The sequence below is a fragment of the Caretta caretta genome, chromosome 16 (genome assembly GCF_965140235.1).
Source record: "Caretta caretta isolate rCarCar2 chromosome 16, rCarCar1.hap1, whole genome shotgun sequence".
NCBI lineage: Eukaryota > Metazoa > Chordata > Testudines > Cheloniidae > Caretta > Caretta caretta.
In genome coordinates this window covers 20,534,123-20,553,724 of record NC_134221.1, presented here as the reverse complement: position 1 = coordinate 20,553,724, position 19,602 = coordinate 20,534,123, and the positions used below count along the sequence as shown (strand labels likewise).

At 36.1% G+C, this 19,602-nt stretch overlaps 1 protein-coding gene across 3 annotated transcripts in view; it reads right to left on the bottom strand.

Annotated features, from left to right (window-relative positions):
* Nucleotides 1-19,602, bottom strand: part of CAMSAP1 (calmodulin regulated spectrin associated protein 1) — a 46,383-nt gene that overhangs the window by 13,748 nt on the left and 13,033 nt on the right. The window contains exons 3-11 of one of the 3 annotated variants that reach the window (XM_048823220.2): nt 18,151-18,413; nt 17,784-17,945; nt 15,800-15,880; nt 14,760-14,792; nt 9,595-9,736; nt 7,765-7,904; nt 7,584-7,680; nt 2,792-2,969; nt 332-423 (exon numbers count right to left, since the gene is read on the bottom strand). In XM_048823220.2, coding sequence (XP_048679177.1) covers nt 332-423; nt 2,792-2,969; nt 7,584-7,680; nt 7,765-7,904; nt 9,595-9,736; nt 14,760-14,792; nt 15,800-15,880; nt 17,784-17,945; nt 18,151-18,413 — 1,188 coding nt within the window. The remainder of the gene's footprint in view (nt 1-331; nt 424-2,791; nt 2,970-7,583; nt 7,681-7,764; nt 7,905-9,594; nt 9,737-14,759; nt 14,793-15,799; nt 15,881-17,783; nt 17,946-18,150; nt 18,414-19,602) is intronic. The other 2 variants (XM_075120568.1, XM_075120567.1) reach the window with 2 other exon arrangements.

Genomic DNA, 19,602 nt, shown 5'->3' with positions numbered 1-19,602 from the left:
TTCATTATGTTCTCAGTATGCCTATGTTTTTAAAAGCCTCTGAAAATTCAGATGGATTCTCTGAATACTGTATTACAGATTAACATTAAGCCTTTTAAAAATACAATAACCAATATGGCCTCTATTTAACCATCTTTAAGGCAAATACTGCAGTATACAAAGGATTACATCAACTCTTTAAAAATATGTATGTTCATAAAAAGGTTTAAGTTAGAGTCTCTAAATCCAGAAAAAAAAAATTTCTGACAGTGTCACATGTTAAGGGATAGGTGTGATCCAGTGTAGAAAACTCACCGGACACTGTCATACAAATTTGAGATGGAAGGCTTACCAGAGCTATCCTCCCCTTGCAATGATTTCTGTTGCTTCTGTCTCAAAGGCAGTAATGGATGGGATGGGCTAAAGGCAGGGCTTCCTTTGCCACTAAGGAAAAAACCAAAAACAACTTAATCACTTCCATGAGAAAACCTTTTCTAGAAAGGTAGAAGGAAAGCAACATACTAGGAAAGTTACCTGATAGCCGATACCCTACCATTCTTGCCAAGAAAAAACGTATCACTGAATAAAAGAACTGGTGAAAGTTATTCTAAGCTGCATATGAAAAATTAAAATCAATATTTCAGTTACAGTATTATACATTTCAGTCTACTACTGAAAATCAAATTGACATGTTTTACTTATTCACATGCAATGATCTTACTATGTAACTCATTTAACAATATACTGGAGACAAATACATATATAACTAATGGAAAGAGGACCGAGGGAAGATTGAATAATTTTATATTCCTACCCCTCTTCAAAAGTAACCTAGAGTTAAGATTTTAGTTTAATCTTACGATTAAATCCGAAAGAGAATAGAATATTTGAAAAGAAATCCAGAGAGTTTTAACCCAAATCAGTTAAAGAGATTTTACATATCCAGAATAGGCTGTTAAACTGAAGCAACCATCTGCAATATGATCGGTGCCAAAGTTAAATATATTGTCATGAATATGTGAAAATAATATGTATGTTGTCACGAAAGCTACAGGGTTACAAGGCAAAACCAAAATGCCATGCTGTAGCAGATTTTTGTGGTTGTTACATCAAAAGACAAAATGAACTAACAGACTGGCTCCTAAAGTGCTACCATCCACAGCTCTGCTGCCTCAACTTTTTAATCGATAGTTCTCTCTAAAATAATAACAACTTGAACTTTTCATACAATTTAGTGGGTTCTAAGTTAACTAACAACTCAGGGGAAAAACCTGCTTGTCACTGTGGATAGTTCAACCAATCCCTTTGCTTTACATCCAGCAGTTGTGAAAAAAGTTAAAATGTTATAATCCTGTGTAAGGATTATAATTGAAACTAATACTGAAAATAATATGCCATTGGTATGTCCCCACCTTTCACATTCCCTGACAAGAGATATAGTAGTAATAAACAAGGTTCAGAGACAGTAATAAAATGTATTAGAAGCAAGAAAAGAAAGTGTCCATACGAAGAGAGACTGAAAAGACTGGGACCATTTAGTTTAGGGGAAACAAAAAAAGGGGGGTCATAATGTATAAATAAAGAGAAGGTAAACTGGTTGGTCCTATTTACCTCCTTTCATAATATATGAAAAGGTAAATGTTGATGAATTTGAAAGGCTGCAACTCTAAAATTGAAAAGGAAAAATTTACACAATTAAACTGTGGGATTCATTGCCACAAGGTATCACTGAGGCCAAAACCTTAACCGAATGCATGAAATTGGACATTTATATGAATAATCAGAACATCCATGGCTACATTAGATAGGATTATTTTTTTTTAAAAAAAAGGTTTGAAGGCATATAAACACCCATGCTTTAGGGCACAAGCCAATTTCTGAGGAGATTAGGCAGGAATGTCCCCAGTGGGCAGGTTACTGCAAACTGTCCACCTCAGGGTTCTTCACCTTTTTTTTCCTGGCAGCTTGTATGGTCATTGAGGCATAATAATGTGCTAAATGAATCAATGGTCTGATCCAGTAAGGCAATTTTTACACACCTCTATTTGTGTCCTGATCAACATCATCTGAAGAGATGGTAGTCCTTGACTTGGTCTAGCTAATTGTTTTCTAGGCTTTAGCATAGATAAGTCCCTTCTCTCAGTCCACTTTCCTCCGTACTAAATAATGCTACTACCTCTCATAAGAGCAGCCCACCAGGTGTATCTCCATCCTCTACAAAGAATAGGAATCATGAAGCCGTACCGTCACTCGAAGAATAGCTAGGTACGCTACCATTTTTGAGGGTACCATTCTCTACTCTAGAATTGCCAGTAACCATTAAAAGACTTCCAGTTATCAGCATGGAAAGCAACATTAGAATGGAGATCCAAACTAGTCTGTTTTTCCCCTCAAACATTTCTCTTGCTTACTGTTCTCTTTTTCTTCTTCTGTCCATACAGTAGACTGATTTCAGTTTGGGTTTTTGTTTTATTTTCTGTATGGTCATTCATAAGAAATCACCAGTAACACTGCCATTCCAGAATAGCTTTCCTTTTTAAAATTTTGCCTAACAGAGAATTAGTCCAGCTTTTAATACAGTGATATTGCTATCATGATTAGAGTTTTTCGCTCATGCTGTGAAGATCACATATACCACTGTCAAATATTTCCTTAAACTTGAGACTTGTACACGTTTTAGAGACTGAGTGCAAAGACCTTAAACTCACATATATAACAAAACCAGATAATTTAGCAGTAATAGAAATTCCTAGATTACCCAACTGGAAATAGAAGCAAGACGATGAATCTAGAGACAGAAAGACAGACTTACAGATAGTCAGATTCTTCAGGGTGCAGGTAATACCTGTTGCAAGCTTCTGGGGGTAGCTGAATTGAAGGCTGCAGGTCTGCTGGACTTGTACTAGCTGGACTAGCCATGAAACTTCGTTTAGTTGCATTGGAAATAGGAACAGGTGGACGACAGCTCTTCTGCTGCAACACTGTTTTAGCTGCACATATTTATATAAGTGTCAGCACTATTTCAAATTACAACAACAGTACTAGAAAGTAGTACAAAAAATCATATAACCTCACTGCAGAAGGTCAGAATTAGAACATCAGGATACTTCAAATTTCACTTTAGTTTTGCAACATTTATGATGCAGAATAGTTAAAATACAGAATAATCAAATATATAACAGATAGGAAACTTACACTGTGATGAGCAATCATGAAAGTCAGATTAATTAGAGCAAACTGCAACAGTGGATTTTTAATTAAAAATATCTGTCTGTGGATGAATTACCTAATTTACTATACATGAAGTTGAATCCAGGTCTTCAGAGGCAACAGTACTATACAGTTACCTACTTCATTTTCCTTTATGCTCTGAGTCTCAAAGAAGATTACAAAATCTAAAATTTAGACTAATGCAACAAAGTTTGAGAATAAGAAAATTGGTATCAATTTCAATAGTTTCAGCAAAAGGATTATGGATGATTCTATTAAGTTTTAAGCATATAAATAAAAAAAACTTCACCATAATTCTCATTTCCTTACACATTTTTCATCTCATTTTCACTGCAAGTTAGCTCAAGTGAGCCCTGCCACTCTGTGAAACATTCAAACTACAGAGTAATCTGAATAGCAGTTGATGAACTGTGCTAACTCAAACAATAGCCTGAAGCTGCATCCCCACTGCATTACTAGCTTGACCATCGGCAGCACCAGATCTTCAACCAATGCCACCTGATGCGCCAGCTAGTTCAAATTTAAAGCACCACTTAATTCAAGCTATAGATTTTTATGTGGACATGAGTTGGGTTGTGAGAAACACTTGATCATACCTGAAGTTAATACTTCAGTGAAGACAAGCCCACATGAGTAACAAGTTATGAGATTCAGAAGCAGCATTTTATAATGTGACGTGATTCTAAAGCACTTTAGGTAACGGTTCAACAAAATAAGAAACCAGTGTAGAGCTCTACTACTTCCTGCGCTCTACCTTAATTACTATATGTGGAAGTTACCAATGACAAACGTTCTAAATGTATTTTAAAATAACACTTCTGAGAACAAGGTTTCGTGCTAAAAAGCTGTATTACAAAAAAGAATTGTAGCGACATTCAATAAAGATGGGACTCAGATCAGCACTGCATTTAAGTCTGTCACTGATAGGAAGATGACTGAGCATTTTAAATTAGAATACCTTCCATTTACATTGTATATTTCATCCCAAAATGCTTTAAAACTCACATACGTATACCAGGGTGTCAAACTCATTCGGAAGAGAGTGTCGAATTCCATGTTTTAATTACAATCCATGGGCTGGAAAATAAATTCAGGGCTATATACTTCATGCAATGCACAGCAGAATGCTCTCTATCTCAAAGGGAGAATATGGCTTTTATGTAGTAAAAACTTAAGTTATTTGTTCAGTGCCCTATTGCCGCATTGACTCATTCAGAAACTATGCTTTTTTTTTTTTTTTTTAAGGGCCACTGTTATTCCTACCTTTGTTTCCCTATTTTCTTTTGTTTCTCTTTCCCCCTGCCCTGTCTTTGAGTCTCCTGTGTTCTCTTCATTTCCTTCCCTGCAGCAACACCCAGTTCCCAACCCCCATAAACTGCAATCCCACTATCGCCTTCCCCATTCCTTCTGCTGAAGTTACCAACAATGACATGGTTATGTTGGCAATTAAAGGTCACCAGTGGGCTTTATAGCTGACACTTCAATCAGATTACTAGAGGATGGGGAGTTCAATTCTGAGACACTGTTTCAGGTTGCCTTCAGATTCAGTTCACCATGACTACATTGGTTACATTCTGTTCACATCTGGAAGACACTCTGCAGCCATAAGTACTAAGAACTTATTTTTGTTTTAAAATGAAAGCTGAGATTCTGCACAATCCCAATATGTCTTGTGGGCTGGATCTTGCCCATGGGGTCATGTGTTTGACACTCCTCGTACACAGTAATAATTCCATTTCTTACTGAAATGCAGCCATTTCCAAGATGAAGAGTAGCACTTATTCAAGAGTGCACATGAACATTGCGAATACTGGACACTACTGTGCTCATAAGAGATGATCACATAACCACCACCCTATACCGGAAACCTACTGACCTCTATACTTATGTACTTGCCTCCAGCTTCCATCCAGGACACACCACACGATCCACTTTCTACAGCCAAGCTCTAAGATACAACCGCATTTGCTCCAACCCCTCAGACAGAGACAAACACCTACAAGATCTCTATCAAGCATTCTTAAAACTACAATACCCACCTGCTGAAGTGAAAAAACAGATTGACAGAGCCAGAAGAGTACCCAGAAGTCACCTACTACAGGACAGGCCCAACAAAGAAAATAACAGAACACAACTAGCTGTCACCTTCAGCCCCCAACTAAAACCTCTCCAGCGCATCATCACAGATTTACAACCTATCCTGAAAAACGATCCCTCACTCTCACAGATCCTGGGAGACAGACCAGTCCTCGCTTACAGACAGCTCCTCAACCTGAAGCAAATACTCTCCAGCAACCACACAACAAAAACACTAACCCAGGAACCTATCCTTGCAACAAAGCCTGATGCCAACTCTGTCCACATATTTATTCAAGTGACACCATCATAGAACCTAATCACATTAGTCACGCCATCAGGGGCTCGTTCACCTGCACATCTACCAATGTGATATATGCCATCACGTGCCAGCTATGCCCCTCTGCAATGAACATTGGCCAAACCAGACAGTCTCTAAGCAAAAGAATAAATGGACACAAATCTGACATCAGGAATCATAACATTCAAAAACTGGTAGAGCACTTCATCCTCTCTGGCCACTCAGTAAAAGATTTAAGGGTGGCAATTTTGCAACAGAAAAGCTTCAAAAACAGACTTCAGTGAGAAACTGCTGAGCTTGAATTAATATGCAAACTAGATACCATTAACTTGGGTTTGAATTGAGACTGGGAGTGGCTGGGTCATTACCTATATTGAATCTATTTCCCTAAGTTAAGTATCCTCACACCTTCTTGTTAACTGTCTAAATGGGCCATCTTGATCATCACTACAAAAAGAAAAAAGAAAAGGAGTACTTGTGGCACCTTAGAGACTAACCAATTTATTTGAGCATGAGCTTTCGTGAGCCACAGCTCACTTCATCAGATGATGAAGTGAGCTGTGGCTCACGAAAGCTCATGCTCAAATAAATTGGTTAGTCTCTAAGGTGCCACAAGTACTCCTTTTCTTTTTGCGAATACAGACTAACACGGCTGTTCCTCTGAAACCTACAAAAAGAAAAGGAGTACTTGTGGCACCTTAGAGACTAACCAATTTATTTGAGCATGAGCTTTCGTGAGCTACAGCTCACTTCGCTGTAGCTCACGAAAGCTCATGCTCAAATAAATTGGTTAGTCTCTAAGGTGCCACAAGTACTCCTTTTCTTTTTGCGAATACAGACTAACACGGCTGTTACTCTGAAACCTATCACTACAAAAGTTTTTTTCTCCTACTGATAATAGCTCATCTTACCTAATTAACCTCTCAGTTTGTATGGCAACTTCCAACTTCTCTGTATGTGTGTGTATATCTATAGATCTATCCTCTTACTAGATGTTCCATTCTATGCATCCGATGAAGTGGGCTGTAGCCCACGAAAGCTTATGCTCTAATAAATTTGTTAGTCTCTACGGTGCCACAAGTACTCCTGTTCTTTTAATAATTTTAAGTATTTTGAATTACCACACTTGTTTTTAAAAGGGCTGCATCATCTGAACATTCAAGCAAGATTTTAACAGCTGTTTAATGGAAAAAATTCCAGTGCTGCAGAAGAAATGACCTAAAGCAAGCACTCTTGCCTCATTTCTGCAGGCATAAGCAGATGGTGTAAGTAGTCACAACTTACTCCACTGAAGTTAAGATTACATGAGAGAGACCTAACAGATGAATTCAGAAGTTCAGATTAGTCTGGTAAAGAAGTGAGGCTAGGTCTTCAGTTACAGAGGATCCGTGATATGATGAAAGAAAGTAATTTACCTTTGCCCTTTGAAAAAAATCTCAAGAGGACAGAAATAAATCCTCAACTGCAATTTGGCAAAACTGTATTATACTACAGTTTAACTCCCTCCAAAGTTTCAAAAAGGAGGGAAGTGAGCCATTAGCACTTCTATAACAAAAGCAAGCAAAAAACTCCCAAAGCTGGAGAAAGTTATATGTAAACTCATAATAAGAAGTGGAAATGATCTAGTGGTTGACTTCTCTTCACTGTATCTGATTTGATGGTGTTCTATGAAGTTTTAATTATTAACAATGAGGAAAAATTTTAACATCCTTCTCCATTCAAGACTGGAAGTTGCTAGAGAACTATTTAAAACTATTTAAAATGTGAAACATGACAGCAGATGATACAATTACATGTCTTTCAATCCACAGCTGGATCTCAAGGCAATTTTTTTTTAAATGTACACATTTTCAAGAAACTTCAAACAACAAAATATTTTGGTGGAAATCAATCAATGGAGAGAGCAATGCAGAAAAAACAAGCAATTTCATTAGTTTATATTTGCTTAAACAAATAGAATAGACTTAATAGTTACCGAAAAGTCAAAATATCTCACCATCTTTTATTTCTTGAATGTCCCTGGGCTGTACAAAGTCTGGCTTGACATTCTCAAACCACCAGAATAGTTCCGCAATGAAAACCATAACATTAGGCTTTAAAAAAAAAAATAAAAAAAGTTTAGGTTAGTGGCTTACCTACATTTCGCTTAAAAATGTGTTTTCCATTACAAGTCTTACCTTCAGAACTAAAGGAGCATACAGCATGTCCTCCAATGTAAGGTAAAAACATTTGTTTAGATACTCATTTGAAAATTCTCTCAGAAGCTGAATATTATAAAGGCTGTCTGCAATTGAGGTTACCTCCTTCAAACAGATATCTGGTGTGGAAAGATAAAGTTAAGTATTATTGAAACTATCCTGGTGAATTGAATACTGGCTTCACAGTTTACTTCATAGCTACTGTAAACAATACACACAGAAAAAGAAAAAAAAGAACCCTCAGCTTCAGAACAGGGATATAGGAGACTCCAATACAGAAAACTGCTTGAACCCCTTGACCAACCTATGGACCAGTAGTGACATTTATCTACCAGGCAGATGGACTTTAAGCACCCTTGTAGCTACAATCATCTTTGGAGACAGATTTAACTGGAAGAAAACAGTTTCCAGAATGAAAAGTTGAGGAATCCTTGGCGACGCATCTAAACTGGTCCTAAATTGAAATCAACCATCATAATGAAGTCATATATACGTGAAAGGAGGAAGGAACAAACATAGGCATAACAAATGGTTTTGTATTCAATTTGGAACACCCATTCAAACAAGGGCTTGTAAACCGCAGTGATAGGCATGGTAAAATAATGTAAGCAGAACACACAAAACCATGCCAACTGAATACAAAGCTGTTTGTCCTGAAGGAGCAAACTTTACTGCAAAGAAAAAAAACATTGTTTCCATTATAAAGCTACAAAATCCCTGATATTGTATTAAAGCAGTAGAACATTTAAAAACTATGTATTTGAGTGTCAGATTAGTACATCACAATCCACTGTCAGACTTTACAAATTGTTAGCTAAGTAACTGTGTACACTTTGACAATTATTAAACAAAAAAGAGCTACCATCACATCATCTTTACCTTTTTCTTTCCAGAACTTATTTAAGAGTTTAAAGAAATGGAATACATTCTGCTGTCTGGCTTTTAAATATTTGGTATTTATATGCCATTATCTATTAAGATATTACTCTTTACTTTGAACAAACTGATCAAAAAGGAATGAAATTGAGATAACTCCAGGACTTGGCTTACTAAAATATAAAAATCAATTGAACAGCTGGCATTTTAAGCCATTCTGCACATATGTAAATAACTCTGCTCAGTAGGAGAGCAGAAAATTTAATAAAGGAGTTAAATTTAGAAATATGTATAGTTCAATAAAGAAAATGAATCATACAGGAAAACAATACCTGGAAAATAAATCTCAGGGTAGATATCCAAGTTTATTATTTGTATATTCCGAAACATTTCAAAAAAAGTTTATATTTTTAAATTTGATTAAATTTTCTCCACATATACAAATTATATGTTACCAAATTATGTATGAATGGCAAAAATATTAAAGATAAATGGACAGTTGTATACATATTCTTTCTCCTGAGACTAAGTTTGAAGGCATATTACTAAAATAACTCCTTTTAACAAAAACATTCTTAGATATTCCTAGATTTGTAAAACAAAATAAAGATGTACATCAGAATTTATTAGATATGGAACTACAGTAGTTATATTCTTCAGAATGCCTTTGGATGCAAAGTAATGAATCAAAAGGCTGTTGTCTTAGAAACACCAAATATTGATCTTATGAAAAATTTGTATTTGCCTGACTTGAAGTTAATTTTGGACAAGAGATTAATTATTGGGTTATGCTATAGTTTAACAAATACTACAATGCAGCACAAAAAATGACTGACTAACTGTATATATCAATTGCATATTTTTATATCTGACCATGTTTGTAGTTGAATTTTTTCAATTAAAAGTAATTTTAAAAAAAGTTTCTTCACATACCATCTAACTTCATTTGTTCTGGGCAATAATAGTGTATCACAGCTAGAAGAGCAGCACCATCACTGCCATCCTTCATCAGGTCTTCAAGTAATGGAAAATAAGGTAATTGCCTGCTTGAAAGATGGTCTCGTCGATAACGCACCTAAATAAAAGACACAGTCATATTATGCTAATAAGAGGTGCAATGTTTTATTGAATAATTACTGAAATACCCTATGGTGCATCTTTAGTTTTAATTGGTTATATCTACTGTGAATCATTTAGAAAGTTAGCCTCTTCCCTCAATGGAAGTCAAGTTTGAATACTATTATACTTACTTTTTAACATTTTTCCATAACATTTGGAAGCACTCCCCAACACTAAATCTAACCTAAACTAAAAGCAGATTAAGTCAAGCTCCACCCACTTAGAGGTGTGAATGCAACAGCTCAAATACAAAAGACAAAGACTACTAGGCCAAACCCACTTAAAACTTGAAAAGCCAATGCAAAACTTAATCATGGCAAGGGTGTCAGATTCTCATTTGTCCCCTACTAATATCAACCCAGACCTCACAGGCAAGGAGTTATCTGGATCAAACATCTCTTGAATGGACACTGAATACCATAGAAAATTTCATCAACAGAGTTTTGTACAGCAGAAAAAGAAATTTGGGGTTGGATTTTCAAAAGTGATCAGAAATGACAGCAAAACTAGAGGCCACAGAAGTTAGTGGCAAAACTCCCAAAGATTTCAGCATGAGCAGCTCAAGTCAATACTGAGCACTTCTGAAAACCCCACCCTAAAGATTCTGGGAAGTAGGAGCTGACTACTCAAAGTCATCTAACTACAGAAAGTAAAATCATTTGGAACTCCTGCTAGGTAATTTTCCAATCTAAAAATTATTTAATGTTAATATTATTAAGAAGTCACATGCTGGTTAGTAAAGTACCTCAGCAGTTTAAGAGTGTGCTGTTTAAGTTCTAGCTAATTAATGGAATGACATCACAAATTATTACACTATGAATCCTAGCAGAAATCCTTTTTAGAATGAAAATATTCATTTATACATAAAAAATATCTACATTTGAGAAACTATTTTGACTACTATAATCTGGTCTACTATGCCACTATATTCTACTCTAAACATATACATAAAACGTATTTATTTTTAAAAAACATTTTTTTTCTGAATGATACTATACATTCTGCAAGACAGCTCAGGAAAGGTGTGTCGTTCTACAAAAATATATATATATTTGAGGATGGCACCGGCTGAGAAAAATTCTGTTCAATGGAACAAAGGTCACTCAATAACAAATTAAAAAGTAAGAAATTAACTAGGTGACAGCATATTTCAAGTTACGTTATTTAATACATAAAGTTTAGCTTTAAGTTTCCATTGCAAAGGATATATAGCTTTTTAAGTCTGTTAAATAATATCTATATTGTATGAAGAGAGAGGTAAACAATATTTGCTACACTGTAGGCAAAGCTATCTTAATTTTTTTGGTAGAACATTTGTTTTCTTTACCATGTGCAGATTTGTTTTTTCCCCAGCCTGGAGCTCTCCATACATATGTAATATAATGTTAATCATACTGTACCACACGCGCATACTCCACTGGTTCCAGCATGCAGTGCGATAGGGCATGCATCAGATCAGGCTTACACAAAAAGAAATAGTAAGATGATGATGATGATGATGAAGAATCAGAGTCATGAAACAATCAAATCTATTATGCACTGGAAATGTGGTTGCAAAATCAAATAAAATGAGTACCTATACTAAGGTGATCTGGTTAGTTTAAAAAGTGTATTATTTACACATTATTCAGTAGAGTTAAGCAGTTTAATGGTGAACTTCAAAGATTTCTCTTTAAACCTAAGACTACTAAAATGGAGAAGTTTTATATCCATTTTAAATATAGTGCCAATATATATATATATATATTTTATTACATTTAAGACAGTCATTAGCAATCCTTAGCATTCCAAACTACAGGTTTCCTCATTTCCTTTACTGGCGTGAAAGACATTACATTCACAATAAAAAATAGAGTCTGAACGATCCACTCCATTCTAAATAGTTATTTTCAATCCATTATTCTCTTAAACCTGTGTCTTCCGTGCTGAAATGACTGTTTAATTTCAGTATAAAGTGGAGTATCCCTGCTATAAAATTAAAGCATTGAAAGTGACATAATGGATGGCACACAGTCCAGGGTGATCTACAGGGCACTGGACTGGTAGTCAAGGAGATTCTATTCCTCACTTTGCCACTGACTTGCTTTGAAACTTTGGGCAAGTCACTTCCATTCTCTGTGCCTGTTTCCTCTCACACCTTTTGCATGTCTTGACTATTTAAACTGCAAGTTCTTTGGGCAGGGATTGTTCCTTGTTATGTGTTTGTACAATGCCTTGCACAATAGGGCCCCAATCTCAGTTGGTGCCTTTAGGTATTAATGAAATACAGATATTTTGACTGCTCTCTTGATGCAGCACAGAGCATGAATCTCAGATAAGCACAGTCAAATTCAAACATGTGTTTGGACTGATATTAAGCATAAAATATTATATCCTAAAATGAAAATATTTATAAAATAATTAATTGAAATGGGTTTTTCAATCTATTTTTTGGTGACTGCAACATCATTATGGCAGGAAAAATAGGGGCCCCTAACTCTCCTGTGAAATCCACCTGTTTAATGAAGTCTGGTAGCATAAAGCAACACTAAAAGCAGCATATCCAGCCATTGGAGAATTCCCACAGTGTATGGGAATTTAGGGTTGCCACTGCCCCTCTTATGCCACCTATCCCTGAATCCAGCTGATCCTAAAGGCCATTCTAATTTGTCAGCAACTAGCCTGGCAGACCGAGGCTTGGGAAGGGGAAAAGACAACTTACAGCCACCTTTGTATATCCCTTTGGACCTGCATCAAACCCTTCTGGTTCAGACCAGAGAATATAGCTCAGAAAGTCTTCTGGACACATTACTTAGGTTCAGGGAAAGCTAAGGATCATCTATAGATATGATCAGCACTAGATTTTAAAAGTTTCATACTTTTTCCTGTTTTAGGATCTTTCAAATTATTTTACTTTTCAGGCCACTTCTAAACAAAGAGCCATTAGTGTGAAGTACCATTGTTTTAGTCTGGGTATGAAGCACTAGGTAAACACCTGGCTACAGTGTCACTTGTGGTACAGACAGACAAGTCATGGGTGTGAGGGTAAAAGTACAGATTTGACCACCCTATGACAGTTCTTTATTTTAGATATTTAAATAATTTAATTTGGACCTCATATTTGGCTCAAACAAATAAAATATGGGAATGGTGTGTGTGGGACTGACCAAACCAGCAGTTCTTTGCAGAAACACAGGAATGACTGAGGGATGAGCAACTGCATTTACTGTGCCTGTCCCTCCCAAATTTGGCGCTCTTTCCAGCTTACAACTAAGATGATGGTTCCCATACTCCCTAGATGATGAAAATGATGAACAAAGCAAATACTGTAAGAGATAGGGAAGGGATATCACAGCCAAGGAGGAACTGAGGAACAGGAGAACACAGAATGTTAACATACAGAGCCCTACCAAATTCAAGGTCCATTTTGGTCAATTTCGTGGTCACAGGATTTAAAAAAGCATAAATTTCATGATTTCAGCTATTTAAATCTGAAATTTCACAGTGTTGTAATTGTAGGGGTCCTGACCCAAAAAGGAATGGGGGGGGGGAAGGGGGAAGAGAAGGTCGCAAGGTTATTGCGGGGAGGTTGCAGTACTGCTACCCTTACTTCTGTGCTGCTGCTGGTGGTGGCGCTGCCTTCCGAGCTGGGCAGTTGGAGAGCAGCCGCTGCTGGCTGGGAGCCCAACTCTGAAGGCAGCAGTGCAGAAGTGAGGATAGCATGATATAATACTGCCACCCTTCTGCGCTGCTGCCTGCAGAGCTGGGCACCCAATCAGCAGCAGCGCAGAAGTAAGGATGACATGGTCTGTTATTGCCACCCTTACTTCTGTGGTGCAGCTGGCGGGGCACTGCCTGCAGAGCTGGGGGCCCAGCCAACAGCCACTGCTCTCTGGCCACCCAGCTCTGAAGTCAATGCAGAAGTCAGGGTGGCAATACTATGACCCCGCTAAAAAACCTTGTGACCCCCTTCAACTCCCTTTTGGGTCAGGACCCCCAGTCTGAGAAACGCTGGTCTCCCCTGTGAAATCTGTATAGTATAGGGTAAGAGCACACAAAACACAGATTTCATGGGGGGGGGGGGGGACACACCAGATTTCACAGTATATGATGCGTTTTTCATGGCCGTGAATTTGGTAAGGGCCTATTCATATAACTTGCTACCCCAGCCAAAAGCAAGTAGATTTGTACAACGTAAGTTCAATTCCATTAAAAATCTCTTTTCATGTAGATACTTCTGCCAACAGGTGGAAGGAAAGTCTCCCTGGATCAGGCCTAAAAATATGTAATTTATGTTTCTCCCTAGTATGTTGCCTCTACTTTCATTAAGTCACCAAGGATGCACTTCCACCAGCTGCAGTAACTTAGTGTTCAAATGTTTTACCATCATGTCTTCTAACCCACCTCACTGGACAATGGTGTCCTACATTTGCTGGGTTACCAACGGAGTAAACACCAGCAAGGGAAGGCTCAAGCCTTCTGTTAACTGAGTTAGGATTCTAAGGGTGTTATTGTTAAATAAATAGAAAGTTAATAAATAGTTTGAATTTTTTTTAGCAAAGTTTAACTACAAAGCATTATATGAGGGAGTGCAAGCAATGCATCTAATTAGTTACTAAAAAATTCAAGTACCTATTAAATTTAAACTGACCAGTTTTTATATCACCTTAGTGCTGTAATAAATAATTGTCTACCTTGAGCAAAAAGCACAATTCCGAAAACTTCTAATTTTCTCTTACTGTAATTTTATTTCACCCTATCCCTCACTTGTATTTTTAACACAATTCTGGAGTCCTGAAATGCTGTATAGTGATGATTATGCTGTATGTACAGTATGTAAAATCATGTTATGGAAACTAAACTTTATTTCCAAAAACCTTAACTAGAAAGGTTTTTAACTTTTTTGTCTAACCAGCATTTTAATGGAAGCAAGCACTCTGAAAAAGTTTAAAAGCAATGGTTTTGTGGAAGACAACTGGTGTAAAAAGGAGTTCACTTACAGGTACTAATTTCCAATACCATTTGGAAGGAGACTGCTCAGGAAGCAAGGAAAGGAATGTAGGAATAGGAGAGGAACATCAGCAGAGCAAGTTATACACAGCAATACTTAAATGCACTTAAGCAATGAACACTTTCATATTTTAGAGGGATTTTAGTCCAAAAGATCAGTTTTAAAGTATTACAGTGAAATCCAAGATGTTCAACTGATAGCCAAATTGTAACAGGATCCTCAAGACCACTTGTAAGTTAAAAAAACTACATAAATCTTTTAAATTGAAGCATGTTATTGTGTCAAAGGATCTGAAAAAATAGTAACTCTTCCTCAATATGGAAAGTAAAACATCTTTGCCTCATTTATGCATACTACAATTGTATCACTTTACTCAACAGTGCCAATTTGAGGGATAAGTATGGGAAAGCTATTTTTAGGATTCATTAAGACATAAATTGAGATTATCAGTATTATATTTATTTATATTTGAGGAAAATCCATTTTACGTTCTCCAGTAATGAAAGTGTACTATATCTTTGCAACATTAGTGCATTGTGACATAAGTTAAGGGGGAACAGGGTAAAATTGCACACATACACAAATATACCATTTGACTGCTTAGAACATACTTATTAGAGATAGGTTAACCTCCTGAATTTCCTTGCTATAGTCATTTTATGCACAAAGAATCTGTGCCTGAAAGGACTTCAAAAACATACGCTGTATGTTTTGTGGTATTGAAATTGAACTGTATTTATCAAAATCACAGCATTCAAAGTTTGAACAAGCTATTTCAATTCTAACCAGAACTTAAAATGATAAGTCAAAAGGCACTAACAGGATTAAAGGGAAGTAAGGGCATTGCAGATAAATAGAAAACAAACTGTATACACAAAATCTCAAATGAATTTCACTGGGGAAGATGCCTCATATGAATTTTATAAAAAAAAGTACTGAAACTCATTTATATCCGATTCCACATCATGATTTCAGTTTTAACTGACAAGATTCATAATTCAGCTACTAAGAAAACTAAATATATTTTACCTTTTGGTGACCTGGGCTTTCCAGTAATTGCTGTTTTAATTTGACCTCTTTCTCTGTTATCTCTCTCATTTTAAGGTTCACCTAAAATAGTTGGGAAAAGAGAATAAAAAAGCAATTGCATACCAATTTCCAGAAGTCATCACTTAACATAATGATCAATCTTTATTTCCCACCATTGTAGAAATATGACTCATACTACCCATGATTTTGGGTTTTTTTAAACTCTGCTTCTGAATTCAACTGACATTCCACTGATATAGGTAAGTTTTGCAGCGACATAAGGTACCGCTTTGCAAATACAATTGCTTAATTAGTAATATAGCCATAACATAGTAATTTCTTCCAAAAAATGTTCAAATGTATTTAAAATAAATCCTTAGAAATGAAAACGTAAGTGTAAATTTACATTCTTAGTTCTCCTGAGAGAGGCAGGTATGTTTCTACAATATAAACTATAATAATTCAATTAACTTTCATCTTTCATTGTGTATACCACTATTACACAACAAAGGAGACTATTCTCCTCTAGTTGTATTGGGGTTGCCTGTACTATAAAATTGACACTGTAGAAACTGACTCTCTGTAAATAGTTTCAGTGCAGCCACAGACAGACAAGTTGTTCAAGAACAAAAGCAGGGGTCAGTAAGTGCAATGAATTGTTCCCAAATCTCTTAAATAGTCTCTTCCCATTCCTCTATATAGCTGAACTTCTTACCCATTGGCAATAGAGCACAATTCTGACAGAATGCAAAGGTTATTAGAACAAGTTGCAGATTAATAACCCGAGAAGTTACTTTTCAATAAAAGTTTTGCGCAAATAAAAACATCTGAGAAGTAATTTTGCTTTAACAGTTATGTAGACCAGCTTCCTGATTTCTTGAAAATTTGTTTTTATTAAAAAAAATACACTGAGAGCCAGATTTACTATTAACTTTTTATCCAATACAAGATTTATAGTACTGCACTAAAATCTGTGGGAGGAAGAAGTGTGGAATGTAAAGGAAACTACTACTCAAGGGTTTCACGCATAAACTCTAAACTGATAGCCTCTGAAAAGTTTCATAAGTGGTTGAAGTAGAATATATTCAAAATCAAATCTAACTGGCTAGTGAACATGAAACCATATGCTTTCCTCATCTACCAAACAAATATAACTTCACAAAGTTACCTGATTCCCTTTAGAAAAGCGATTTTTATTTTTAAGTTGCATATACTACTTCCAGATTTAAAAATTAAACAAACATAGGCCATCTCTTCCAAACCCCTCTCTCCGAACACTTTTAAAAATTGCATCATTAGCAGTATTTTTAATAGCAACAGTTTCCACTACTAAAAATCATCTGGTATGTTAGTATCTACAATCAATTTTATTTCCAACTCCTATTTGGCAGATTCTAACCTGATAATAAATATTGGTTCAACTTCCATTTACAATTTTAAAACACAAATGTTTAAAAAATATATATTTTTCCACAGTGTGCCTGAAAGAGTTGTCGAGTAGCTTAGGCGGAAACAGATCAACTGCACTATTTTCTAATTTGATTAGTAAACATCCTGTGAATTTTAAATTTATATTGAAAAGGTAACAAAATCTACCATTGTGCCATTAAAAAAAAAAAAAAAAAGGAAATGCATTTCCCCTACTAGTCTTGTCCCTTTCCTCTTGGCAAATATTGATTTGCATTTGGAGGGGGATGAGGAAGCCAACAAGGAAGAAATCTAAAAAAGCTGCAGGTGCACAAAAAGGAAGCAATAACTACTATCCGTATAACTCTAGGAATACAGGTGGTTAGCTCACTGTCACTGTGCAGAGCCAAGACATTCTAAAATAATTAAAAATAGTTTTCTTCCATACCAGAAGAGGGCATTTCCAGCAATGGAAGCCTAACAAAACATGGAGAAAGCACTAATCGAGCCCTTTTTAACAAACAGTTTTAGAAGTTACAATTTTCTAGAAGCAAACCTTTCTAAATATCAGCTTTACCTTATTAATCCAGAAAACCATTGCATCTTCCAGATCATAGGGTAGTTCTTTTGAGGCACTGAACGTAGAAAAACGTTTGACACTAGCAACCACCTTTTCAATGCTGATCATTTCTACAGTGTATGCCATCATTAGAGCATCAATCATTGCCATATGAGAACTCTAAGGAGCAAACCAAAAAGTATTTGCAGTCAAACATACATCAAGAAATAAACACCTTTACATATTAACTGTATTTACAATATATTTGCATGAAAAACTGCTGAGACCAGCCACCTAGAGGTGAAATGTGCTTTACTCCATTGTCTATCCCCAAAGTCAAGGGTGAGATTTAATGATTAAATCCATCTCTGAACTTTAAGCTAACCATTTTGATTGGTGCACAGGCGAGATCAGATTCAGACACAGGGGTATCATCACTCTCCATGACGTAAATCCCTTTCCGAGATAGAGCCTGAATCACTGACTGGTGTCCCTGCAGAGCAGCCACCTGATCCCCTTTTAGAATGAGGCTACAGACACGACAATATAGCTCACTGGACAGCAACAGCTTGATGACAGGTGGTTTAATATGTTCTTGCTCATACTGGTCTATGTAAAATGGGTCCTTCAGCTCTTCTGGGATATTATCTGAAACAAAGAGGAAGAGTCTCAAATAAGTGGATTTAGTTGTAAGAAAAGTATAAACTTTGTACCTGAATTCAAAACTAACATAAGAGAGAAAACATATACATTAAAAACAAACTGGGTCTATAAAAATACTGAATGGGAAAAAAAATTAAAAACCAATGCACTTCTAGTTCTCTCTCTTAAATCACACGGGCCTCAATTCAGGAAAGCACCTAAGCACATATTTATTCAGAGCATCCAGGCTATAGATGCAGTTTATCACAGATGTACAAAATACAGTTTCAAAGCAAACCTGTAGGTTAATTCAAGCAGCATCCACAAGCACCTGCTCATAGTAAAGATGTTTCCACTTTATTCTAAATTATTTTAGCGCTCAATTATTAAGAGGGGTTGGGGTGGACACAATCATATGAAAAAGGAGGATCAAAAAATCTTTAACCCAAGATTAAGGGTTATGTGACGGGAAACGTACGTAAAGCTTAAATAGAAGCAGTTACAAAGAAAGCCCAGAATCTGATTAAAGAAAAAAAGTCTCAGCTGCTTTACAGATTGTTTAAGAAATAGATTAGTCTTCGCTTTGGTACTTTTTTTTTTTTTAAACCCTTTTTTCCCCAACATAATGAAGGCATGGAAGCTAAAACCATACTTCTCTTGAAGCCCTTTTTATGAATATGTGAAGGAAAAGTTATTTAACTGGGATTTCCAATGATCACCTCATTGCCTTCAGCATGGAAAACAGAGTTTCCACATGTTAATGTTTTTATAAACTTGAACACGGGACCCCGAGCACAGTAGTTTACATACATTTTAAATTATGAATGCAGAAGACTTCAGCCTTGTCTACAGTAGGATTTTTTTCCTTAGAATTCCTACATTTGCTACTATCAGTGCAGCTTCACAGCAGCAGTGCTAGGATAGACAAAGCACCAGTGATCACCTATACTATCATCACTGTGTCTAGGCAGGGTTACATGACAGTGTTTAAAATCCTTACAGCCACCTGGAACCCTGCCTACGCTAATACTCAATGATGTTGCTACCAATGATAGATTTGAATCAGTTACACCAATAGGGGAAAATTTTAGGAAAAAAAATTCTAAAGTATACCCAGCCTTAGTTATGCTACTGTAATAGCAGTAAACAGATTATTTTTTGATACGTATGCCATTTTAATCCATGCAATTTAAAT